Source organism: Pseudonaja textilis, chromosome 1 (assembly GCF_049901715.1).
Source record: "Pseudonaja textilis isolate UNSWEBS1 chromosome 1, rPseTex1.2, whole genome shotgun sequence".
NCBI lineage: Eukaryota > Metazoa > Chordata > Lepidosauria > Squamata > Elapidae > Pseudonaja > Pseudonaja textilis.
In genome coordinates this window covers 228,524,621-228,552,300 of record NC_141990.1, presented here as the reverse complement: position 1 = coordinate 228,552,300, position 27,680 = coordinate 228,524,621, and the positions used below count along the sequence as shown (strand labels likewise).

Sequence of the window (27,680 nt, the reverse complement as noted above, 5' to 3'; positions counted from 1 at the left end):
TGTCTGATTGTACTGTATCCCCCACCCTTCTTCTTATACCTCAGTGAATCAAGCAAACATTTGACTCAGCTGCTTCTAAATATTATCTTGTTTTCCAGGACTTAAATAATGTTTAAACCCTCTTTGCCTAGGTAAAGGTTTTTATATTTCTATCAAGGTCAACTCCCTTACTCTGCACAAAGATTTCCAATAGCTGTCATATATAACAGTTGGATCATTACAATACTTTTGTTAATCCTAGGTCACTTAGGCACTATGAGCAGAGACAGCAACTTCATTATAGGAGTATAAAATTTATTAATATGGATAAAAGAAAGAGTGTACAACACTATTAAAAAGCAACTCATGTTCTCCTTTGACAAACATATCCAGAAACACATTAGACTGAACAGGCATCAGAACCTCTTGAAGGCAGAAGACAGAGATTTGCCCCCTTGGAAAGGTGGGGAATTCCACACTGCGGAGCTTGTGCGCTTGAAATAACGTGGCTTGCTCTTATCGAAGATTTCTTCCAACTTGGGACTCTTCACTACTCCAAAGAGTGCTTGGGTGTTTGGTGGGTTATAATATTGATGCATGATTGCTTGGCTTAGTTGATTTCCTAAGGGAGGGAAGAATCAACATATTGAATGCCATCGATGGTTTGTATTGTGAGGTTTCAGTTCTTAAAATGCACAGCAAGGATTCCCAAGATTCCCAGATACATTTCCCCCAATCTCAGAGGAAATGGTCTTCTTTCCTCATAATTCAAATACATACAAAAGACAGTAGCAACAATTATGAACATTTTAAAATAAAAAAAAAAAAAAAACCACCCTGAAATTAGAATTGATCTTGATTTTGTTAACAAACCATTTCCTTCCTGAAATATTTTTGGACCATTATAGATTCCTGCTAGAAGCAGTGAAATCTACCTGTCAAAATATACTTAACGGATTTGGCCCATAAGAGAGATGAACATCCTATATAGAATGTAATTGTAAATTATTTGAAATATATTTATGCTATTTCTATAAAGTATTTTTTCTATATTAAAAATAAAAAGTCACCATTATTAAACCAGCAGGAAAAAGAAATTCTGCTTCCTAGCACATTTTTAAAATATATTCACAAAGTGTGCAAAAAGACAAACTGGTAAACCACCACATTTAAAAGACTATGTCAGGTTTTCAAATACATCATGAATACCATACTGTCACATTACACAGAATTTTCACATTTTTTAGTAGCCCAGATCTTTAGAAAAAATACAGTTCCATGTTGCATTAAACTCTGATTTGTTTTTAAGCAAGCATGTTACCGAAAGTTACAGTGGGCTATATCTAGCCCAGTATCTCATTCTCTCCCAAAGTACTAATGGCTTCTTACACAGCTTCTGAGCACAGATGTTCTGCTCAGCACTCAAAACTAATGCAGGATAAAGATGTTTTCTGTAAACCTATCTCCCACTTTTAAATACAAAGGTGAACTACCATATTCTGTGATAACAGTTTCCATAAAATACTAGGAAACCTTCCACAACCTAGCACCCTCTTTGCATGTTACTATTTTGTCTCTGTGAATTCTTAGCAATTCTAGAAGCTGCACTTTCCACACATCTGAACACTGGATTAAGGCGATCTAAGCAAGTGCTTAGCTGTAATGTGATTCAAAGAACACAGATGGGTTTCAACGTACCAGAAGCCCAAGCAGGGATGGTTTTGCGGGGCTGACTCTCATCATCTGTTGAATCATCACTGTTCAAATCCATTCCATAATCATTTAGATCAATCTTGGGTTGTTTGGGGCCTTGAGGTGTCATTGGATATGAATTATAGATAGGTGAGTTCTAGAAAAAAGAATGTCAGCAGCAAAATCAAGTCACTGGAACTGGATCCTGGAATTACTAAAAGTTGCAGCATATGCCAGACGATATCTGCTAGTAGTTTCCCACTGTTTTGCAGAAGAGTAACCCACATAACTTACGCATCCTCATACCCAAATAAACTCTCTAGTTCTTCCAACAATTACAGCAGTAAGTCCTAATTGTCTGAGCTGTACCCTCCCTTCCTTTTAAGCAGTTTTGGACATTTGTGGTAAAGCATAACCCAAAGATCTGAAGTCCCTTTCTATTTCAAGAAAAAATTTTTTAGAATAGTCTTATTTTCCCAACAATAAGCTCTAGGAAGCAGGGTTTTTTTTAAAAAAAAAAAACCCCAATGTATAGATCCCTATATTTTTTTCTAGCAATTTTATTTTCTCTCCTTAGATTTTAACTTCTGATACTTCCAAGTTTCTCCAAATCTGTGAAAGGATGTCTCAGAACGACACAGACACACTAAAAATCCCCCCACACAACACAACACATACACAGAGGGAGGAGTGATGGGAGAAGCAGATTTGATATTAAAATGACATAGAGCAATAAAATAGGCCAACATTTGTATTTGTTGTTTTTAGGACCAAGGCTATTTTATTCTGATTTATTCAGTGTCAGATTGTGTTTATTGCAGAATAATTAATTGGGAGCCACTCAGTTTGTTATAAGATGGGCAGCTATACCTTTTAAATACAAATACTAATAAAAAGTGACTGACTCCAGATGCCGCCAAGCTACAATTTCCAGCAGAAGAGGTGTATACAAAGAGATGTATCTATTCAACAACTGGAATTCTACTTTATTGGCATTACTAAAAATTGTTCTATATTTTAAAGCCTGTTTTCCAATATAATATTTAAGACCATATGTTTAGGGTTATTGTTACTTTTTGCTAATTATTCAGGGTAGTTCTGAGGTTACCTCAATATTCACGGTTCACAATATTCACAAATCTTAAGACTGGTAGAAGTAGCCTGCTTTCTAATATAATATTTAAGACCATATATTTAGGGTTATTGTTACTTTTTGCTAATTATTCAGGGTAGTTCTGAGGTTACCTCAATATTCATGGTTGCATTCAGTTGCTTATTAGCAACCTTTGCTTGAGCCTCTGAAGTTGTTTTCAATAGTTCCTCTTGCTTCGGTTGTTCCTGCTAAAAAGATACCATACAACATTGAGAAAGGTCATTGCTGTTGCTCAACAGAATACAGATGAGATGGATGGAGGGCAAACATAACAGGAGACATTCAGAGAGATGGAGTAGTCCCTTACCAACTTCCGCTCTTTTTCTTCCATTTCTTTCCTGAGCCTCTCTTTTTCTTTAGCTGCTTGTAAAACCTCTCTCTGCAAGCGGACAGCCTTTTCTTTTTCTTGCTGTTCGTGCTTCCTGCAAGCAAACATGCTACATTTACCACCTGAAGAGAAAAGCAATCAATCTTTTCATCATTAACGCGAACCCTATGGCAGTCCTAGCTATGCTGTCGGGTACATATATTAATCATATATTTGGGCATCTCAGAACCTTTCCCATGCCTACTTTTATGAGAATTCATGGAAGGATGCTCAGCTACTCTGTTCTTACCGCTGTGCCTGGATCTTTTCCTGCTCTTGCTTCTTCTCCAGTTCTCTCTTAGCAGACAGCTCTTTTTCTCTTGCCAGCTCAGCCTGGTGTTGTTCTGCAATCTTTCTTGCTCTTTCTTGTTCCTCCTCTCTTTTCTTCTGCATCAATTCCTTATGTCTACGTTCTTCCTCCTCCTAGGAAAAGACCTTGTTATTTTCCAACTGAAAGCCTGTTCATCTGAAAATCAGAGGAGTCAATGGGGACAGGGGGAAGTCATACATGACACTAGCTACATCTCTTCCATAATCTCGTATGAGATTGTGAACCTGAAGCATCCTGGGTTTTTTCCTACTCAATTCTCAATATGCAAGATTGTAAAGAAAAAAAGAAGCTAAAAAATTCTTCCAATTATACAGAGTGACATTTTGAAGTTTATCTTTACTATGTGGTGAACAGTTTCTCAGAAAAAAGTTCTATACAGGAAGAAAGTCTAATTGAACTTCATCTTCCTAGTGCATTTTTGCAACCACTGTACTAATGTGGGTGCTACTGAGGCAAATGACTTATCCAAGTGCTTTCCCCATTTCTATGATTTTGGACTGATTCAAATCTGCATTGGATGAGATCTGTTTTATAATCCAGGTTTTCCTTGATGCTCATGATATAAACATATTTAATCTGGTTAATCTAAAGACCACCCAAAATCAGCAGAAATTAAAAGAATTGTATCAATAATAAATAGGAATGCATTCATTTCCCCTTCTTCAGTCTCCTAGGTCCACCACTGTACTGCTTTTGCCCCTCAAACCTCTACTTTACCAATTGCAGTGCTCTCTGTTTGCGGGCATCTTCCTCTTGCTTGCGCCGGGCTTCAAGTTCTTCCAGCTTCTTAGCCATTGCCCTTTTCTTAATTTTGCCTTCTGCAATTTTTTCCTCTCGGACCTAAAATACACAACTTGTCTGGTACATAGAACATATTCTGTTCAAAACATACAGTGAGCAGATAATACATTATGCCAACTGGGCAGGCAGTATTTCCATCCAGGAGGGCTGCAGTGTCCACCTAGAAGGGAGTTTTGTTTCCAGCTTTGAGAAAAAATGGGGGAAGAGGGTGCTTTGTTTTTCTACAGTTTTCATGTATTCCTCACTTCAGATGATTAGAAAATGATTCTAACACCTTGGTAGGAAAGTATTGGGAGTAAGTAGAGAAGTAAGAATCATAAAAAGGTCTTATGATCTATACAAGGAAGAGAGATTCTAGAGTTGTACAGCAGCGGCTTAGAAAAGAACTAAGTCCAAAACATGAATGTGATGTGGAATTATATTCTGAAAAATTTGGAACTGAGTGAAGTATGAATAACATGAATCTATCCTGCATGGGAACAGCAGTAGCTCAGATGTTCTGCTGTACCTGAGTTAAAAGTTTCTAGAGATCAGGGGTACCAAACGCGATTTCATCGAGGGTCACATCAGGGTTGTTTGACCTTGGGAGGCCAGGGTAGACGTGGTCAGCATGATGTCACTCATGGTGTGTGTGTGTGTGGGGGGGCTGCCTGTGGTGGCCCAAGTGCTCTGCCAGAGAAAACGGGCTCTCAAGCTCTGTTTTTGGCTGGGACAGTCTCCTGCAACCCTGTGAGCCAGTCTTTCCCTATTTCCAGGGCGGCCCTGTGGGTCAGATCTAAGCACCTGCACTGTGCCAGATCCAGCCCCCGGGCCTTGAATTTGACACTCCTGCTATAGAATTTACTTTCCATCAATGCTGTGAGAAATCTGATAAATATGGTTCTGGTGTGGCCAAGGTTCAATTTGTTATTTAAAAGTAGATTATGATCATATTTCATTGTTCTAATATGTATATGTTGTTTCTGTTTTTATTACTGTTTTCTTCTTTCTAAGGCTTAGTTTTATTCTTTTGGCTTTTTTGCATTATCATTTATTACCGTATTGGATTCTTTCCTTTTTCTCTTTTGTTACAGATTAAAAAACAAGTTTTTTTTTAAAAGGAAATAAAAGCTATATGTGGTATTTTTTTTTTGCACAAGTCTGAAAAATCTGGTATAAATAGTAATGTGGTACATAGACTAGGACTAGTTCTGAGTTGAGAGCATGATTTTAACAATCTCACCTGGCTTTAGCAGAAGATACACTGGCAGTATCCTAGAGATCCCATCTTTCCCCAAAGCTATCTCACTGCATTTACCTTCTCATTCTTCTCTTCATGGTGAGCCAACTTTTGTTCAAGTCGTTTTTTCTTTTCCTCCTCTAACTGCTCTACTCGCTCCCGAGCCTGCAACACCTTTTGAAGGCGCTCTTCACGTTTACTGAGGGCACACAGGGGATCAGTTAGAAAAAAGTCAAAAAGATCAGGAGAGAATATAAAAGGAACAGCCAGAAGGACTCAAATCCACACCGTTTCATCTCCTCTAATCGCCGTTTCTTTTCCTCCTCCATTTTCCTTTTTCTTTGTCGCTCGGCCTCTTCTTTCTTCCTCAGATTCTCTAACCGCTGCCTCTCTTTTTCCTATATAGAATAGAGGGAAGAAGCTCATCTTAGGATCTTATGAAAAGCTGCATCCATTTTTATTGCGACTTAAAGTCCTCCCTGAGGTGAAAGGTCCAAAGCAGAATTGTGGTTTTAGCAACAACAAAAAAGTAACCCTTTCTCCACTGTCGCAAACACATTTCATGGTAAAACTGCAATGGATTCAGACACTAAATAAACCACCCTATTTGGAAGATGGGAAATTTCTGAGGGCATCAAGATTTATTTTTTTCCTGGACCATCATGATCGAGCCCTTTATTTGGGTTGTTAAAAACTTTCTGAAATAGACTAGCAGAAATAGGTATTCTTAAATATTTTTGAGTCAACATCAAGACAACTGGATTGGTGAGGCCTGGGGAAAATGGCGGGTAATATTCAAGAGTTCTACTCAACCTTACTTCAGGAACAAAATGTTTTATGTGTATGCAAAATAATAGTGTCAATTACTCACAATTTTCAAAAGGGGGGGGGGGGAGGCAATGTAGGAGCTTAAATAGTTCTTTGCAAGCCCAGCTTTGCTCCTGTAAGTCATATTCACTGCCACTACAAATTCCTGAAATTTTCAAGCTGTTGGCATAAAAAAGAAACTATTTTGATAAAACCTGAAACATATGACACACTTAAGTCTTAGCACCCTTTACAGCAGGGGTGTCAAACTCGTTTTCATTGAGGGACACATCAGGGTTGTGTTTGACTTGAGGGGATGGGGCAGTTCGACGTCACTCATGTCAGGGGACACCTATGGTGGCCCGAGTGCTCTGCCAGTGAAAATGGAGCTCAGGGTGGCTGTGTGTGGGTTTTTGAGTTCCGTTTTTGCTGGCAGATGTACCATGGGCCGGTCCTTTGCTGCCTCCCCCCATAGGCAGCTCTTTTGCTTTTGGAAACAACTAGGCAGTTAGGTAAAGGGATTGCTAAGCAAAACCACAACTCTGCTTAATAAATCTGGTTATTTTACTTCAATTTTCCTTTGCTCTGCGGACTTGCCAACGTTGTAAATGTGAAGACTGATCATAAAGTTATTTTTTAAACCACCATTTTAAGTGCAGACAGTTGCTAAAGAAGGCAGTCGCTAAACAAGGACTACTTGTACAAAAATACTGAGCATGAATGTTGTATTTTATTTACATTTCACACTGCACACCTTAAAGCAGCTGTATTATTAACAATATACATGAAGCGATCCAAAGGTAGCTTAAATAGTTTTTTTAGCTTGAAAAAATGGATCTAAGTTGAGACATGAATTAGATGAAATAATGTACAATATTCTGGAATATTAAAGGCTATCACAATAAACAGTACAATTCTAATGATGTATGTGCACTATCTATTTTTCAGTAGAATCTATGCTGGGCTTCTCTTAAAAAGATCTCTATGCAAGTTAGGACAGCTTTGGACAACACACACTGGGTTAATTATGCACAAATGCACCTACTGTAAGAGCATTCTTGTTACTTACAACAAACCCTCCCTGTATAAAGAAAAGATTGAGAAATGGTTAATAAATATATTCAGGTTTTAGAAAATCTTTTCAATATTTTGCCTACCACAGGGTTGAAAAACAGCCTCATATAAGATCCTGCCCTATTACACATTTCATTAATTCAGAATTAGAATCAATAAGTGTAATCTGCTGGGATATTTAACCCCAGAAGCAGCAAAGGATTGAACTATCTGCCAGAAACTCATATGGGAAGAATATTGAACTTGATGCATGAGGCAAAATTATTGAGCTTTCAAGTTTAACGAAGAGTTAAATCTAAAAACATTGCTCAGAATGTCAAAACAATGCATCTCTCAAACCCCATGTTTGCCTTTCAGTCTCTTTGGCCCCTTTGCCTATCGACTTTCTTGCTCCCACTGGTGAACAATTTCACCTGTTCAGAAGTTACCCTGGTCCTCCTTAAACCTTGTTTCTTCCATCAATTGTTCACATTCTTGCTCTCTTTTACTAACTCAACTCAGTTGAATATAATCATACAGTACTTTAAAGCTTTTCGCTATTTGAACCCAAAGAGCTCCAAGCAGGGACTTTCAAACTGAACATTTGTATAAACTCCTCGGTTAACAGCAGAATAAATGCAACGTGAGACTATGTTCTTAGCTAAACTTGAACCTGAACCTTTTGATGTTTACAACTTTTGAGGAGGGGCAAGTTCCACCATCAATTCAGAAGCCCCTCCCCTCTTTTTTGTCATTAAATACAGAGTACTTTACATTACCTTGGGAGTGAAGCGGAGGGGAGTGTTCTGCCTAAGGAATGATTTTATTGTGCTGTTTCGATTTACAGAGACAGGAGTCATCAGCATCTGGTTCTTCTGCACTGTGTGCAAGAATGTTTTGAAAGGACGCACAACCTGAAAAACCCAGAACATTCTCAATCCACAGAAGTCAATCCCTTGTCCTGGGTGTGCTTTCAGGGATATAACGCTTGTCTTACCTTGCTGGCAGGACACTGAGGAGATAGTGTCTTTTTTCTTGGTGGAGAGTGCTCATCTTCTGAGGGCTGTCCATTATCTCTATCATTAATTGCTCTCTTATAGCTTGGCTTTCTCCTGCAAGATTATAAAGAGCTCATTGGACTCATCCCTAACATTTCCTTGTTTCAGATACATGTGGGAAACATAAATTTTATATCCTATGGCTTTTAAACTCACAAATGATTCAGGGGCAAAAATAGCTGCTTGGCAACTATTTAATGAGGTAGAAGTCCAAGATCAGCTACTTAGGATTTAAGACTGCATCTAAAACCCCTTAACCTAAAATCTGAGGTACAGACAGGGGAAAGGATACAGAGTCTTTGTAAGATTATTATCACTTAAGCAGCGGATCACTAACTGCCTCCCATATATTACAGGAAAATTAAATGCTAAGGCTCTAGGGATTTTTTTCCCCCTTTTTCCAAGAAAATTCTCTTGATGTTTCCAAAGAACAGAAAAGCCCCCTTTGGTTTTAACCATCTGCAAAGGTTGCACTTATTGTTCTTTTCTCCCACTGGTGGCTCCTGATAGTAGTTTCCACATGTCTGGGATGCAGAATAACCTGCAGAGTTTATTAAATACTAACTATCATCAGCATTAAGCAAAGGTAACGCATACTGAGAGATGTGGAGCACTGACATCTGAAAAACTACATGAAGCCCACCTTGGCAGGGGGTACATAGAGGCACCACTGGATTATTTTGGCTGGAAGCTGGTAGAAGATTCCATTGAATCCCTGGAGGGACTGCTCTGTGGGAGGCTTCTGCTGATCATTTCTTAGTTAGTATTTGCGCAGATGGCTGGGAAGACTAGCAGCAGGAATTCCCTCAATAGCTTGGCCTGAAACCAATGACTCTTTTTTTGTCCTGTGACTTGGACCTGCTGAGCTTTCTTCTTTGTGGGTTTGCTACATCACATACTTCACTGGGGGATGCTGTGAGAAACAGAGGCAAGGAAAACAGAAAGAAACTGTGCAGCCTTTTTTCCTATCAAACTTAAGATTACAATGCTCTGAAAGCAGAGAAGTTTCAAAATCCTTGAAACAAGGTTTGGGGAAAAGGATTGCATCTGTTCTGAGCACACAGAAGAACTGGGAAGGAATACAGCCTTTGATATTAAATCACACAATTCCCTGTAATTAGCTACAAATATTTAAACCTTACCATGATTATCATCAAATTGTTTTTAACTCCTAGCAACCAGTGATAGATTTTTCTTCATGACAATCTATCTCTAACCTGTCTTTTAGTTTTAGTTTACTTGTCATTGCACCTCGTACAACGAAATCAAACACCATCTTCAGTGCACATCATGACCATGACCATGACAATAAACACAAACACACATCTTTCATCCTTCACACATTGAACCGGAAGCCCCAAACACCACACCAACACTGCATTATACAGCAGAATTCAACAGAGCTACTGCCCTGGGATAGAAGCTGTTTTTCAGCCTATTTGTCCTTGTTTTTATTATTCTGTACCATCTTCCGGATGGTAATAGTTCAAAAAAAGGGTGCCCAGGATGCGATGGATCTTTGAGAATGTTTTGAACTTTCTTACGGCAGGAGCTATAAAGCTCTTCCAAAGAGGGGAGAGGGCAAACAGTGATCTTCTGAACAATGATGTTTACCCTCTGGAGTGCTTTCCTATCTGCCACTGTGCAATTGGCAAACCATACACAGGTGCAGTATATTAAAATGCTCTCTATGGTGCAACAGTAGAAGGTCACCAGCAGTTTTTCATTCAGTTGTTGTTTTCTGAGAAGTCTCAGATAGTATAATCTCTGCTGGGCCCTTTTGACTAGGGCTATAATGTGGGCACCCCAGGTCAGGTCCTCTTTTAGGGTAACACCCAGAAACTTAAAACTGGCCACTTGCTCCACTCGGTCTCCATTGATAAGCAAGGGCTGGATGTTTGATCTGTTCCTTCTATAATCCAGTATAAGCTCCTTGGTCTTATTGGTGTATTGTCTCCACGAAAGCAACTGGTCCACCTCATCTTGGTAGGCAGACTCATCCCCGAACCCCCCGGAGATAAGTCCCACCACTGTTGTATCATCTGCAAATTTAGCAATAGTATTATTAGCGTGAGTGGGAATGCAGTCATGCACATAAGGAGTGTAGTGTAAGGGACTCAACACGCAACCCAGTGGTGTACCAGTGTTAAGAATAAGGGCTGAAGAGGTATGATTACCTAATCTGACCCTCTGTGAGTGGCCAGACAGGAAATCCATAATCCAAAGGCAGATTGAATTAGAAAGACCTAGGTCCAGAAGTTTAGACACTAGTCTATTTGGAAGAATTGTTAAACACAGAACTAAAATCCACAAAAAACTTCCTCCTATAGCCCCCTCTCCGCTGTTCTAGATGAGTCAATTTTTAATTTTCAAATGTCCCAATGGTGCACTCATCCCCACTGTAACTGAATCCATCCTTCTTGCTGCTGGCCATCCTATTTCACCATGCTTAGCACTACTTTTTTCCAGTGAGCTGATAACTCTGGTTTGATTTGTTCAATGATCCAACCATCTGTTTTACTTGGCTGTCCATGGTATTTTTGGAAGTCCAGCTTTGACTCCAGCTTTGATTTCCACAGAGTGTCACAGGGAATACCATGGCCTGCAGGATTTTGATCTTTATAGTATTGATATATATGGCATTTGAATATCTTTTTCAAAGTATTTGTGGCTAAACTACCAAGTGCTAGTTTTCAATTTATTTCTTGATTGCTTGTGTCTTTACTGTTGAAGGTTGATCCTGAAAGAAAAAAGCTACCCACTACTTCAGTATTTTCATTGTTAATTCTAAGGCTGGTTGCTGTACCTATTGTTAATTACTTTTGTCTTCTTTAAAAAAAAATTAATCCCATTTTTTCCAGTTTGCTTTTTGACTTTCAGGATTAAGATCTGCAGATCCTTTACATTTTCAGCTATCTTTACTTACCCTGGCTACCTTCTATACTCAAAGAACAAAGTAGAGAAGTTTCTTTTCTTATTTTCCTCCACCTCCCTAAATCAGTGTTTCATAGCTTTTGTCAAAAAGAGGTAAAGAAACATACCGGGCACTCAGAGGCTGCTTTTGTAATTCATCACTCATTTCAGAGCTGTCTTCTGCATAAAAAGAAAAATAGAGGATGAGCATTCAAGGGTTTGGCCAAGTTAGGCAGAAGCAAAATTGTTTTCATCAGAAAATAAATAAGCAGTCAATTATCAGGGCAGAATATTCGTATGCGTAGTTTATTTTTATAGAAAATACAAGTTTAGTGTAAACTAAATGATGGCAAACCCGTGACATGCCATCAAAGGTGACATGCTACCATGTTTGAGTGAGATACCAGCATTCACCAACACCCAACAACTATTCTCCAAAACATGCCCATCCTGCAGCACTCTGCCGGCCATTTGGCCAGCAGAGTGCTGCAGGCCATGGAGGGTGAAAACGAGGCACCGAGGGGCGCACACAGCCCATTTTAGCTGCAGAGGAACTGCGGCCTGGTCATTTGATATTTCCAGCCAATCCCACAGGTCAGATTCGGACCGCCGGCCTTGACGCCCCTGAAGTAAGGCATGAGTGACATTTTTAATTTTAATTTGTATTAGCTTTTTATAGTGTTCTGGCTTTAATTTTTTTAATTAGGCACTTTACTTCACAAAGCAAAAATGCAGTGTATAAATTAAATCTGACTACCAATGGAAAATGGCTGATTCTCCTCCCCCCTGAAAGAAAACCCTTATTAAAACTATTACTGCTATTAAACTTGCCCTCAAATAATTGGATTAGTACTGAATAAATATGGTTAAAGTTTTGTATTCCTTAGTCATGTTCCATCTGCTTCAAAGTTGGCTATTTTTGCTACTTAGTCAATATACTGACCTTCCCTGTCTCCTTTATGCTGTTTTTCTTTGGACTGGGGACTCTCTGGCAAAACAGTCTTATTAGAATGAAGGGATTTGTTGAGATTTTCATCAACCTATGATAAAGGTAATCATATTTTGAACTGCTTTCCAAGCAAATCACATAGAAGTATTAGTTGACTGAGTTAATGCTTTAATGGTTCAACCTAAATTTAGGATATTTCCAAACTGAATGTAGTAATATAATTTCTTTTATTGAAATTTATGCTTCACCCACTAAAATCAATGAGGCTTAAGTGGCAAGAGAATTCTTATTTTATAAGTTTTCACCATGTTCTGACCTAGGCTCCCCCAAAAAGCACCAACCAGACTCTTTGTCCCAGCAAAACCCCTTGTATTAAACAAAGGTGAATGTCTTGCATTCACTTTCAACCAAAGGCCTGGCAAACAGTCTTTCAAGGATGTAACTAGGAGCACAGACCTTATCTAGCTTGGAGAGCTGCCAAGTAAATATTTTCAAACACAGTGCTAACAAGGAAGGACTCGGCACAGAGTCTCTGAGATGCAGACAGATCTTCACACTGCTGCAACGAACTAATTGTTTCCTGCAAAAGCCCCCTCCCCTTTTGCTCCTAACCCTAACCCTATGGGGGGCATTCACTGTCCACCTGTGGCTTTACTCCCACATGGACCCTAAGTTCGTAATTTTTCTTTTCTTTCGGCAGCTCTGCACATGCGCAGCCGGGAACCGTCTTTAGCTGCTCCACTGCCTCACTGTTGTCTGATTCTGAAGGCAACTGATAACTGCCAGACTACCCTGGCCCCATCTCTGCCTCTGACGCAGAGCCCTCGTCCGAGCCTTCCTCAGCCTCCAGGACTGGCCCATGTTTCTCCCCAACATCCTCAATGTCCCACTCTGCTGCCAGCTCTGCTAGCCACTGGCAAGCTACAGCACCGCAGGTTAAGTTTGGTAGATTTAGAAATGTTTGTTTTACAGATGATCTGACACTAGCAAGAATCATAAGGCTCCCATGATATAATTGATATATTCTTTGTGACAATAGAGATTAATAAACAAAGAACTTTTTAATTAGACAGTCACAAATATAATGTTCATGTCACTTTAATACAAGCTGCTTTAAAACAATATAAAAATAGTAAAATCACTTAGGAATGTAAAGCTCCAAACAGGAATAGTTATTTTTATTGTACGACAGTTCATATAAGAGATTATACAACTCTCTATTATTAGGTCAATGTAACCAATTATGAATACTACAATACAAACTAAAGGTTCCTACTTCCGAGAACAAAATGTTCAAGGCTTGGCCACAAAAGCTGTATGCAAGGAAGTATTACATTTGGCCAAGAGTAAGTCGCTTATAAATTTTCTCATCCCATAATACAAGCTCACATGAATATATATTGTATGAATACACATTTATGTGCATAAATTTAATAAGTATATATAGTACCAACCATAAAAAGGCAACCTTCTGCCATTTAACAATGAAGCAATTGTTTCCTTTGGAAACACTAAGAAAATACATTTATAAATGGCCACCTGAAATTTAACATGTGCTCTGATATGGGACACTGAATATAGTCCCAGTAGTATTATAGATACTATACAATACAGATACTGACAATATATTATTATTATTGTTGTTATCATTATTATAGATGTAGTTCCTAGGGACAGAAAATTCTCTCTCTCTCTCTCTCTCTCTCTCTGTAAAGTTAGAAATTATCCAGGAAGTTCCAAAATGCAGTTCGGTAGACAGAAGGATAGAACAAAGCATTCAAAAGTGATCCAATGTTTGTTAATGACAGCAAATCCCTTCCATTCAAAAGTCTTTTTTGGCAGGCTTATATTAGAAGTTAGAATGACCCTTTGAAGTAGTTATACATTCTATCGTGGCTGATTAATACTTTATGAAGGAATGCTCTGCTTACATCAGCATGCTTTTATAAACATCTATTTTAACTTACCTTCTGACGATGAGACATAGAATCTAACGTTGCTCTATGGGAGAAAAAAAGAATATATATATATATTGATTTACTACAGATTTCATTTTAATAATAAGATTTTAATAAAGACTGTACAAAGCTCACAGATTCTAGAAAAGTCTGTTACTCTTTAATCGGTGATAAAACTTTTCTCTATCTAGATTTTGTTTTTCAAAGATTTGCAGTTTTTGGAATTAAGATTCCAAACCAGAAGTAGACCAAAGCAACCTATGTAGGGTGTTCCAGACCCCACTGACATACATCACTGTACATTAGGCTTCATGGAGAATAATTAAATTGCCACACAAGCATGAAGATATATCTATTTTGAGTAGCTTTGATTGTAGAAAAGCTAAGAAACTCTTGTGAACAAATTTGAAAGACTGCTATGTGTGAAAAGCAAGCTCTAAGTACCACAGGCAGTATTCAAATGTCTTGTTCCTCTTTCAGTTACTCTACATAAGGAAAATAGAAGTGATTTGCTTTTGTGCGATATAGTTTCCACCAATTCTTTCTTTTGTTGTTTTATCCGGTATTTATTTTTATTTACTTTTGTTCATGCAAGAGCATCTCTTCGACGACATATAATAAATGAATCAAAATGATTAAATTAAATTAATTGCTTATCAAAGACATTCCATATTAAACTACTGTCTTCAATCAAGAAGTTATTACTTTCACAAAACCTCTTCAACTGAAATCAGCTTACCTGGATTCAGTACTTTCTTTATCAGGAAACTCTTCTGTAATAGCCTCAGCTGAAAGCACAAATAACGTTTTATCCACAACATAAGCTAGACCATTAAAATAAAACACAGCGACTACAAACATATCTTTTTTCTACTGCATTTTAGCAGCACTCAGGCCAAAAGGTAACTCAATTTCAATTTCAAACCTTTATTGTCAGTGCACATCATGTGTATTCTATCTGAGACCAGACTTTTTTTTTCAAACCAGAAATTTGAGCTATATATATTGAGTGCATTTTAATTTCCTTTATGAATGTTGATTTGTTAAAATATTCTTTTACTGGCTTTTTAAAGTTTTAAATACTTTTGCCAGTTAGCTTCTGATATATTTTTAAGGATCAACTTTAAAGGTGGTCCTTGACTTACAAGCATTTAACTATGGTTCAAAGTTATGATGGCCTTGGAGAAAATCACTTGCATTTATAACCATCATACCAGCCTCACCATCACATGTTCACAATTCAGGCACTTGGCATCTGGCTCATATTTACATCTGTTGCAGCATTCTGCAGTCGCATGGTCACAGTTTGCAACTTTTTGGTTTGCTGTTTTCCAGCGAAAAACCCACCATTTGACAAACTGGATTAACTTAATAACCTTATAATTAACTTTACAACTGCTGTAAAAATTGTCCTAAAATTGGGTCAGATTCAGTTTATGATTACAATGATTTATGATACAAATTCTAGTTCCAATTGTAGTCTTAAGCTGAAGACTATGTGTATATTAAAAGAAAAGTGGTTTATAAGAATGAACTTTCTCCAGTTAAGATGCCTCTCCATTGCGAATATCAGCTATATTATGCTAACTCAGGTGTGCTTTATCTGTCCAATACATATAGCTATCCATCTCACAAACACGTGACTCTGGTGGCATACAAAATGATAAAACTATCAATAAATACTCAATACAATTATCATAATCAATAAAAGTGTTAAAATTTAAAAACAAGATATTTTCAGAATGCTCACTTACTAGACCCTCATGAAGGTCAGTGTGGCAGAGAGGTATTAGAATGAGGGACTTTTCTTTGGAGTAGCCCCAATCTCATTAAATCAGTTCCCTCTAGGGACATTTTAAAGGAGTTTTGAAAACACCTTAGACTTTAAATAAACCATGCTGTGTTAAACACTTTCACTCTTAAACTAGAACTGTTTTGGGAGGGATATGTGTCTTTGAGTTAGCCTTGACTCCAGACAACTGCCTGGGCTAGTCTGTCTGAAATAGCAGTATCCTTGGCAAGATTTCAGAAGGGACTTGCCATAGCCTACTTCCAAGGGCTGAGAGTTTGATTGGCCCAAATTACCCAGATAAGATGGAACTAGAACTCAGTCTCATAGTTTCTACCCATATGCCTTAACCACTACACCAAAGTAGCTCGTATCTAGTTTGAAACTGCATATAATTTTTTTTTTAAATTGAACTTCTTTAAAAGTAGTGTTTTTATAGTTTGATAGGGAAAGTTATTTTGAATTATATCCTCTGAAAGAACCACGCTTGGAATGATAGCCAGGAAACTTACAAAGTGAAAAGAAAAAAAACTTACTATTTACATGCATATGTACAGGTGACTGCTGGATAGATTCTTGTTTGGATACAGTCCTGCTACTGCGCCTCAAGACAATTTGTTCCCTTTTAGTACTTAGCGAGTATCTGTTGGCCAGAGAGGCTCTAGAGCTTGTGGAGGCTCTGCCCATCAGGCTTCGGCGCACTGAGCGACGGCTTCCTTTAGAGACAGTAGGCGTTTGTGGACATTCATTTAAGTTCAAAGTGGCTTTGGGTTCAGAGAGTGGCTTATCTTCTTGTTGCTGTGGACATAATTTTTCAGTGCGGGGCTCTTCATTTTCAATAGTTTTGGAGAGAGACACATTTGCTATCTTCAACTTACATGCTGTCCGTCCCACCTCTTTTTTTAGCTTTTCCTCAGGAGTGTCTTGGATTATAATCATAGACATTTCAGACAGGGTTTTTGATCTCTTAACAGGTGATGGAGACAAATTATGGCTTATGGAAACCTTTGCTATTTGAGGTGGTGTTTTTTCTATCTGCCCTTCTGCACTGCGCCTCTCATTGGCACTAATTTCTACTAGAGGTATCCTCCCTTTGGCTAAATCGATAACTGGATTCTTAACAGCAGCAACTGAGAGAGACCTGAAAGACCTGGCAGCCTGTGCTCTAGTTACACGAACACAAGGAGAGGTGTTCTCTAGTTCAGCTTTCTGAATGTCTAATTCTTTTTTGTGCTGCACATTTTGGGAGATCCTCTTTGAAGCTCTTATTCGGGCACCGTTTCTTTTAGATGATCTGGTAAAAGAAACATATTGTTAAGTGCACAATGACAAAACCAGCACTTAATGAGTGAGGCAGAACAAGTCTCCACTTACTTTTTCACACAATAAAAACAATTGAGAGTAGGCAGTTTGCTAAAATTAACTATGCAAAACATTTTGCTGATCTTTTGATCTGAGAGAGTGACCTTTGGTGGGATACAAATAAAGAAATAAAAATAAAGCCAATCTTTAAAACATTTCCTCAAAATTATGGCGAACACTATTTTACTGAACAGAAAACACATCATAATCATAAAAGCCATTTAGTATTACATAATCTAGTAGGCAGACTCTACCCAATCAATGAGCTCTAAGAAACTGCCTTCCTTTAAAAGGGCTAATGGAAGTCAAAGCGTTTTTGATGGAGTAGTGTTTGCAAATACCAAAATCTTCTCTTTTTGGCCAACAGCTGGGCTCAGAAGGCATTTCATTAGCCATTGTATGCTTTGTGATCAGAGATATTAGCTATCTTTCAGAATACATAGATGGTCCCAATCTGAGCAACTCTAATCAATGAACAGGAAGCAAATCAAAAACAGATCATCCCAAGCATTAAAAACAACACAATATTTTATAACGAATAAGTAATGGCAAATCATCTGGGCGTGAAGAGTATACTAAAAGACTTAAGAATCTTTCTGAACAAGAGAGCATGAGCCAAACATGTTGTCTTCCATAATGAGGGAGGGAGGGAGAGAGAGAGAGAGAAAATCAAGTTCAAAAATTGGCTGGATCAGAATTTGAGATATGCTGGGGTGGGGTGGGGAGACTCTTAATATATCCCTATGAAAGTTGGGCATCAACTTTGAAACACAATTCCAAGCATCATTTTGAAATGCCTAATTGCGGAAAGCAAACTACTTTTCAAACGTGTTGCCTAAAAGAAATTGGCTATTGTACAATTGTAATGAAAACCACTTATCTGGGGGGGATGAGTTTGATTTTTGTGAGTTAAGTGCAGCAGCTAATGAAATATTTTAAAAGCCCCTCTGTGACTGCTGAGTTCCCTAGAATCAGTTCATATTTCCTCCAAATAATTACATTTAAAAATAACCTATAATAAGCTATTATTCCATATAAAGCAATTCTTGCTCATCAGGGTCGTTGTATTTCATATGCTTTTATTACAAAGAAATCAATGCAGCCTTCAATTATCATCTTATTTTGCATGTTTTAATGTATGACCAGCTCCATTGACACTCAAGAAACAGTTCCATATAATTGAAACAGGACAACAGCAAAGACACATGAGTTGTGCTATTTATTTATTAGACTTATATGCCACTTATCTTGCCTAAGTAGCTGTGTTTCCCTGAAAGTAAGACCTCTCAGGATAATAAGCCCAATCGGGTTTTTGAACGCATGTGCTACAATAAGCCCCCCCCCCCCCGGCAAAATAAGCCTCCCCAAATATTAAACTGCACGTGCTGCCAGTCCTCTGTGCATCTCCCTTCTCCCCCGCCCCACCTGCCACCCCCAAATCGCATCCATAAAGGGAGTGGGTGGCCAAGCAAGGGGGAAGGAAGCCCTGCCTGGCAAGGGGGAGGAGAAGATGTTCTTGCCATCTTACCTGACTTCCAGCTCCATCGCGTTTCTCACCGCAGGGAAACAAGCTGTACCTTGTAATATTTGGGGAGAGGGCTTATTTGGGGGGCGGGGCTTATTGTAGTGCATGTGTTCAAAAAGCCAACCGGGCTTATTATCCTGAGAGGTCAGTTTCAGGGAAAGATGACTACCTAGGCAAGATAAGCAACATACAAGTCTAATAAATAAATAACACAACTCATGTATCTTTGCTGTTGTCCTGTTTCAACTGTATTAAAAAAAAACTTCTCATGAGTTCAAGGAGTTGATTGAACTCGCAAGGTTTTTTTTATTTTTATGGTACAACTTGTTTCCCTGCACACGGCGGTGAAAAGCACCGCCTCTTGGAGCCAGACTCTGCAAGGCTTGATGCGGCGGTGGCACAAGTCTCATTTCTGGCGGAGTATGGAGAGAAAGACTTCTACTGCTTTCCTTGCATGCAGCCAAAAGCAGAAGCAGAGTCCTGCTCCAAAGGGGGGTGGGGGGGGGGAGAGAAGAGATGGCAAGAGGAGCCCCGTCTTGCTCCATGTGTCTCGCTTTTCCCCTGCCCCACCCCTCCCCACCTGCCCCACCCCCCAAATTGCATCCATAAAGGAGGTGGGTGGCTAAACAAGGGGCAGGAAGCCCTGCCATGCCCAGAGAGAAGGGGAGAAGATGTCTCTTGCCGTCTTACTTGACTTACAGCTCCCTTGCGTTTCTCACCATTGTGTGCAGGGAAACAGGTTCTCACAAGTTCAATCAATTAACTCCTGGAACTCACTAAGTTTTTTTTAATGGTACAACTTTTTCTCTGCACACAATGGCGAGAACTGTGTCAGGGCTGGAAGTCCGGTAAGATGCATGTCCAGCTTCTCCCCCGCCCCACCTGCCACCCCCAAATTGCACCCCAAAATAATAAAATCTCCCCAAAATAAGGCCAAGTGCCTTATTTTCAGAAAAATATAAGACAGGGTCTTATTTTTGGGAAACCACGGTAGCTATGCCATCTTCTCAGATTTTTTTTTTCCTTTTCAACACTAGAGACTGCACATATTTCTGTACCAATGTAGGAGTGCATAGTTTCAAGTTCCTTACAAGCAAAAGAAAATTCAGGCATGCAAGAACACAAGCTGAATTCCTAGGCTCAAAATTCCAAAGATCTGAACTAGCCTGCACAAGTTTGCTAAGTCTGTCTTCAGAGATTGTGGCAAGTTGTTTCTTATCCCCAAGCATTATATCTGTTTGGCTTATTTTCCCTAAGATACACAAGCTCATTTCATTATGAATCTATAATCCATATAATTTGAAGTATCTTGATTTTCTCAACATGTCCACTTAAAAAAAATAGTGATCAAAATAAAGGACTGGTTGCTCTGCAAGATTTATAAAGAGGACAGGGAAAAAGAAACAAAACGCTGGATCTTCCAAAGATCCTCTGGCTCATGCAAACACACCACAGATATTTTAGTACATCAGACAAGCATCTTTAAAATTGGTTACAACTGAATTCAATTGGGGAGGGGTGTGTGTGCAAAACCTGTCAGTTCGAGGTTATCGTAGGCAGATTCCAATCTTGAAAACTCCCAAGTAACAGGGAGCCTTCAACTCAGTGGATCGAAGACCTAGAATACAATTATGCTGAATATTCAGAACTGCAAATCAACAATAAATTTCTATCTATGGAGATTTCTACAGGTACACCAAGATTCTGCTCCTGTTCCCACTGTCCATTTAGACAGCATATCCTAGTATCAGATAGGAGTGATTTCAGAGCAAGGACTAATAATTATGAGATCATAATATACTTATTTACAGATGCAGATAGGTACTATGTCTTTGTCTTGTAAGCCATAAACTGTCCCATTAAAAAGTATTAAAGTTTATAGCATTTGTAAACCATTCCCAGATGATAAATTTATTCAGTTCACTCTAGGTACTCCTAATCCTAACATTTTCCATAATTATTTATTATGCAATTTGTTTGCTGCCAATCTCGTGTCCAATGACTCGGGGAGGAGAGGGTTACAACATAAAAACATTTTAAAAAATTTAAATCATCAATTATAAATAACACAGCTGATAAAATCATTAAGAAAAGATGGGCAAAAGAGGGAGCTGGACAGATGGGGAGGAGGTGGGATTAGATTTTAATTAGTCAACCACCTTCAGTGTGAAGCGCCCCCATTGATTCTCCAAGCCATCTGGCAGAGCCACATCTTAAGCCTTGGAAGAGCGTGAGAATCAATCTTGCCTCAGGAGGTAAGATATTCCAGAGGGCAGGAGCCACGGCAGAGAAGGCTATTCTCCTGGATCCCACCAGGCAAAATTCCTTGCCTGATGGGATGAGCAAGATGCCCTTTGATTGCTTATTGTACCCTATGACTATTATTAAGTGTTGTACCTTATGATTCTTGACTCTTGACAAACATATCTTTAATTTTATGTATACTGAGAGCATTTGCACCAAGACCATTTCCTTGTGTGTCCAATCACACTTGGCCAATAAAGGAATTCTAATTCTTTGCTGGCACAGGGTGGGGCAGGCCAATCTCATTGGGGTGAGACAGTTCTTCACGTATACCAGATCCAAATATCAATTGGAACTGTACATATAACGTAAACATTCACATATTTTCAAACATGAAACAGAAACCCTACCTTCTTGTGGCAAGTCGATCATTCTTAATAGAAGAGATACATTTCTTTCTACTACGATTTTTCTGAGATGGGGTTTTTGGCATCAGCTCTGGTTCTCCATCAAAGCTACTACTTTGACAAAAGAAATACCAATTTAAGCATATTTGATAGATGCCTTTATTAAAAATCCCGTCAATTTTTCCTAGGATATTTGCTGACCACTAATTTAATTGTTCAGATTCAATTTTGTTCAGTATAGGATTGAACATTTTCTTAAAAAAGGAAAAACACCCAATTCATACTATAATGGTTGAACAAGAGAGCCATTTGGTGATCTGTTTCCACAAAGGCTGCTGGTTGGTGTGTTAGCACCTTTTTTGAAAATTAGAAGAAGCCAATGACCAATAACTAGGAGTAAGAACAAAGGGTCAGGACCAAAACTACTTACTTTTATATGTGTTTAATTTGAATATAGATAAAATCATTTCCTGTATTCAATGATTTTCTCCTCTTGTTTATAAAGATTTACATTAAGAATTTGAGATTGAAGAGTTTCTGGGAGCTATTATTGTTTGGATAGGTAGGTGGAAACACCACTACCCCACCACCTTTTTAGTACCATTTCTAGCAATTTGTTAGTTCTCTTACCTTTTGAACATCTTGATAGCTTCTTCAAGAATCTCATCCATCCATACACTATCTCTATTATGAACATTCTGGATAAATTCTTTGAGCTTTTTATTTGCCGCCTCTTCTAATGCCATAGGATTCAACATATTTAATATGTTTTAGCCTGCAAAACACAACAATAACAATTGCTGGATAAAGTCACAGAAAACATTCTGTAAATTTTAAGATGCTGTAAATTGCATTTTTCAATGTAAAGTTCCAAAAAGTAACCTTTTGTCAAATTCCATATGACCTTACAATTCTAGTCATATTGTTTAGTAACTTAATTTTGGTTAATATTACATTCTTTCTTTTCCTTGTGTTCACTATCGGGAATCCCCTAGTCTTAGTTAAGCAGCCATTTAAATGCTTAAATAAATAAGTAAACACTAATAATTGTAAAATATTGTCAAATTTGATATTTTTCCTCAGAATCACCCAAGCTCAAGTAACCTTAAAACTAAAATCTGTTTACAAATACATTCATCAATTTTAAATGTACAGTGGTACCTTGGTACTCACTGTTAATTCCTTGTGGGAGGTGTGAGGAGCATCAAAAATTATGAGTACCAAACAAATATTTTCCCATAAGCAATAATAGTGAATCATAAGGCAGCCAACAACAAAAGTTCTAGCTTGACAATAACAAGTTCTAGCTTGTGCATTGAGTACAAAACAAACAATGAGTATCAGGACAAAATTTTCATGTGTTGAGTACCAAATTTGATAAGTTTCAAAGCACTTGAGTGTAATTTTATAATATTAATATTTAATATTAACATTTACTATAAAATATATACTGTATAATTTACAGGTTTTCAAATGCTGTAGAATTGCAACTTCTTAAAACATTAAAACAAATTGACTGCTTCCCCAACAAATGGGAAATATTTTAATTGACATTATGACTGGCCAAAAAACAAATATTCTACTTTCCAGAATACATTTTGACAGCACTTCCTCTTGCTGCACATAGATGGTCTTTTTTTCCCTAAGTGTCCCTATCCCTTTTCTAAGTTGATTATAACCCAAGGATACAACTCAACCTGCAGAGCTTGACAATGAACAAATGAAGCAAAATATGATTTAATTGGCTGAGCTGACAACTGATTGGTATGGAAACCTAATTACCAGGAGCTGAAATTTTAAATATAATACTGTGGTGTTCTGCAAGATGTCCATCTTGACAAAACAACCTGGCCAAAAACTTAAAAGTGAAACCCATCAAAACATCCTTCAAGGGTAATCTCGTCAGAAGCAGGTACTTTCTCATATTCTTTTCCACGTTACAGACCATTTGGAAGGATATTTGGGTGGAATAACAACACCCTAGACTGTATTTGCACAAAAACAACCAATATCTAGATCTAGATGCAATATTTGCACGTGCAAACTTGGTTCGGTGTAACTTTGGTTATACAGCAGTATATCTAAAATCCATGATAGGGTCCCAGCAGCCGTTGGCTTTTACGAAATTACGATTCAACGCATCATGCAAACCCAAAGCGGATTTTTCGTCAACCAAGTCAAGCGCGCTGTGCAAATGCAGACTTCAGATATCAACCTTCTTTCAACACTCGCTTTTCAAACCCGCTAGCGATATCGGACTACAATTATTATTCCTAACCGAAACCATGTTGGAAGAGAATCGTGTTCCGGAGATGCACTCCACATTGACCGTTACTCGCCATTGAATCCACGAGAACAAAATGAAGCCTTGAAAGCTGTAAAACCCACCACTGTCCCCACCGTCTGACGAGCAAAGAGCCAGACAGACACCGATCGTCCTTCTTTCATGAAAGCTCGCCCGCTCGCTTATTCACCGCTCCCGCGGGGGGGAGACGAGCAGCCCGTTTCCTCCTGACCCGACACAGATGCGATGCGAGCGAATCTTTCTCTTTCTCTCTTCCAGCAACGGGCGCGGCAGGAACATCGGCATAACAGCCCCACTCGTGGCGCCCGCTACAAATTTCAAAGAGCGTCACGCTGCCAGACGTCCAATCAGAAGCGGAGTTTTTAAAAGGCGGGGATTGCTATTGGCCGAATAAAGGAAAGAAGACCGCCCCAGCGGCAGGTCCTGCTCGGTTCCGGGGGAGAGGCTTCCGGATCATCTGGAGGAAAAGGAATCGCGCGCAAGGGCGCCTGCTAGACGCAGGCTTTTTTTTTTTTTTTGGGGGCGGGCGGGCGAGCGCGGAATGCACAGACAAGGCAATCTCAATTAATTAATTAACTTCATTAATTACAATACAAAATCGTTGTAGGAAAGTCGTGCGGTGCCTTCGAGTCAGCGTTGACTCCTGCCGATTACCTGGACTACTTCCTACAGTTTTAATTGTTAGTATTCAGTTGCAAAAATAAAAATAAATCAAGATTCTTGCAGCATCTTTTCCGACTAATCTTATTTAAAGGCAAACCTATTTTCGTGAAAAAAATGGTATGTGTTACTCGGAAAAGATTTCTGTGTGTGCGACATGGTTGTAGCTGATAATGCAGAAATCAGAAAGTGAAGAAATCTTTTAATAACTGATTTAAAAATGACATTTCTAATTAAGAAACAGGAAAGGCAAAGGCAGAAACAACGAAAGTTTTGCACTATAGATCAAGGAAGAAGTGCTATCCAATAGTCCCAGAGATGCTTTATCAAGAGGTAACTGGACTTCGTTTTTCTTCTCATCCAAGAAGCTTCTTCAGTTCTGAGTGGATGGTGGGGAATGGAAGGATTTTATATTCCTTGCAGACAGCTGGTCATTTGTATTATTTTAAAGAATCCTTGAGGCTCCTTGGAGGTTTATCTGTGTCCTCAGGGTCATCTGAGTAGTGCAAATATGTGTGGAGTCTTGAAACTGCTGAAAGGACCAGAGATAGATGATGTCTATCCCACTCCCACAGTTGAGAGGGCTGTTTGCTGCCTGCAAGGAGTATAAAGCCTTCCATTCCTCACACAGTCAGAGCGAAGAAGCTTCTTGGATGAAAAGTGGAACATCTTCCAAAAAACAAACAAACAAGAAAATCCAATTGCCTCTTGAAAAAGCACCTTTGGGACAACCATGACTTGGATATCTGAGAATCATCATTGACATTTTGCTATCCAATAGAAATCCATTTTGAAGTAAGTCTCATGAACACAATGGGCATTACTTTCAAGGTATTTTTAGGTAGTATATGGTGCTTCTGGACCTACTGTGCAAAGTGTCTACAAGTTCTTTCTCCCTCACCATGATTGCAATCAGGCTCTTATGGCCACATCAGTTTTTCCAGATTTGTTTTACATGTGGGATTTGATTCTCTTTTCAGCCATGTCTTTGCTTTGACTTCACTCTTCATCCTCCTCAACAGGAGGAAGGCTCACAAGTGCTTTGGGTATAAGGGAAAATTACAGGTAGTCCGTGATTTAACAACCATTTGTTTAGTGCCATTCAAAGCTACAACAGCACTGAAAAATGTGACTTAGGACACATTTTGCTTATGAAGAATGGTTGCAGCATCGCCACAGTCACTTGAACAAAATTTGGACGCTTGGCAACTGGCATGTATTTATTATAGTTTGCAATGTCTGAAGTCATGTGACCATCATTTGCACCTTTCTGACAAGCCAAGTCAATGGGGAGGCCAGATTCACTTGTGTTACTAACAACTGCAATGAGTCACTTGACAACTGGCAAGAAAGGCTATAAAATGGGACAGAATTCACTTAACTGTCTCACTTAGCAACATAAATTTTGAGACTCTCTTATGATCACAAGTTGAGGACTACCTGTATTGCAAAAATTCAACTTGCTATACAGGTAATACAAATTCAACTTCTGTTGACTCTCTGGAGCAGTGGTTGCCAGGCAGTGGGCTGAGACCACTGGTGCGCTGCGAGAAAATTTTGGTGCTCCACAGAGAAATGTCACGCCCAAAGCAATTAATCCAGGCTGCGTGGGAACACAAGGCTGCACCACCCACATAGTCCGTGGGAACACAAGGCTTGCATTGCTTGCATTGCAAACACTAGGTAGTGAGGGGAGGGGGGAAAAGGCAGAGCAAGAGAATTTGCCCCACTTGCCTCACATACCTCTCCTGGCTGCTTCTTTCCACTTCTGCTTTTGGCTGCATGCAAGGAAAGCAGCAAAGGTCTTTCTTTCTGTCCCCCAAACTCTGACAGAAATGAGTCTTTGGGATCCTGCAAGGCATCCTGCTCTAAGAGGCTGCACTGGTGTGACAAGTCTCACAAAGACTCATTTCTGGCAGAGTTTGGGGGAGAGAAAGAAAGACTTCTGCTGCTTTCCTTGCATGAAGCCAAAAGTCTCTCTACCCCCCCCCTCCCCCAGAATGGAGTTGGAAACTGTATCCTGCAATCCCAAATAAAGAATGATCGATTGGTAGGAAAATGGGATTGGGGATTTTCCCAGGGTATCTGGTCCACGGGATTTAAAATTATGATTTGGATGGTCCCTAAAATCCAAAAGGTTGGCGACCCCTGCTCTGGAGCTATTATTCCTAAGGCTCCCTTAGCAACAACAGGGAAGTCGCTTGTCCTTGCTCTTCACTACTTAAAAAAATCCTCAGTCTAATTCGATCCTATAACCGAGAAATTTTTCTGGGGCTTCTCCAGCTAAATCAGGCCCCATTACCTTTTTAGAGATCAGCCACGACCACCTACTTACTGCTGCCGCGACCCTTACAATAAGTACCGCCATCCGTAGCTCGCTTTTCAAGTCGTTTGCTCTCCTAGTTCAGCCCAAGAGAAACCATTTAATGAGGCTAAGAAGGAGCGGCAACTCCCTTCTCAAAATAACTTTGCCGTTTCCCCACCTAATTGAGAAAGCGCGCAGACAAAAAGGCGACAAAAGCCCCCTTTTCCCAGAAGGGATAGGGGTGCGAACGAAAAACAGGAATCCAGCAAAAGCAAGCGAAGTGCACCTTCTTCTGTTACGTGACGAGGAAGCGCAACGCCTCGAATGGGATCAGCGGGCAGCTTCCTAAAGACGTTGTAGAGAGTAGTCGCCAGTTGCAACTCCTTCCTGAGCAGGTTCTATAACGTCTGTTGGTTTTCCTTCCTCCCCCGAAGCCAGTCGTTGCTTTGATCTGACTTCAAAGCCCCCTCTAAGGCGGAGAGTTTGGGGGGGGGGGGTCCTCCAACTTCAAGACTCGTGGACTTCAACTCCCAGAATTCCTCAGCCAGCCATGTTGGCTAAGGAATTCTGGGAGTTGAAGACCACGAGTCTTAAAGTTGCCAAGGTTAAAGACACCCACCCCCCCCCCCCACCCCCTCCTAATGCACCTGACACGAACCCGCGTCCCTTCCCCGTTCCTCTGCTACTGCAGCCTGACCGGACTCATTCAACGACTCTTCTTCCTTTCCTTTCCACCCTTGGATTTAAACGTGCAGAGAACGGAGTTAGTCAGGGCGCTTTAATTTAGAGAGAGAGAGAGAGAG

At 39.4% G+C, this 27,680-nt stretch overlaps 1 protein-coding gene across 7 annotated transcripts; it reads right to left on the bottom strand.

The window, feature by feature from the left end:
- Nucleotides 1-277: 277 nt before the first annotated feature.
- Nucleotides 278-27,655, bottom strand: INCENP (inner centromere protein). Of its 7 annotated transcripts, none has more exons than XM_087920883.1 (18): nt 27,536-27,655; nt 22,238-22,382; nt 21,611-21,721; nt 16,606-17,363; nt 15,020-15,068; nt 14,290-14,323; nt 12,317-12,413; nt 11,502-11,553; nt 8,400-8,514; nt 8,182-8,316; nt 5,831-5,940; nt 5,621-5,741; nt 4,240-4,362; nt 3,442-3,614; nt 3,132-3,246; nt 2,917-3,012; nt 1,678-1,828; nt 278-601 (listed from the first exon to the last, which is right to left on the bottom strand). In XM_087920883.1, exons 2-18 carry the CDS (start codon nt 22,363-22,365, stop codon nt 396-398), a joined length of 2,574 nt encoding a protein of 857 aa, XP_087777009.1. In that variant the 5' UTR covers nt 22,366-22,382; nt 27,536-27,655; the 3' UTR covers nt 278-395. The 7 variants fall into 7 exon arrangements, with proteins under 7 accessions (XP_087777009.1, XP_087777012.1, XP_087777014.1 ...); XM_087920886.1 differs by having other exon boundaries at nt 27,575-27,647; XM_087920888.1 differs by having other exon boundaries at nt 21,611-21,718; nt 27,536-27,635.
- Between the last annotated feature and the right edge of the window lie 25 nt (nt 27,656-27,680).

Coding starts and splice junctions, on each gene's coding strand:
- INCENP (XM_087920883.1), bottom strand. CDS start 22,365: ATGTTGAATCCTATGGCATTAGAAGAGGCGGCAAATAAAAAGCTCAAA. Junction 15,069..16,605: donor TGTACATATGCATGTAAATA/GTAAGTTTTTTT, acceptor TTGTGCTTTCAG/CTGAGGCTATTACAGAAGAG. Junction 14,324..15,019: donor AAAGAAAGTACTGAATCCAG/GTAAGCTGATTT, acceptor TTTCTCCCATAG/AGCAACGTTAGATTCTATGT.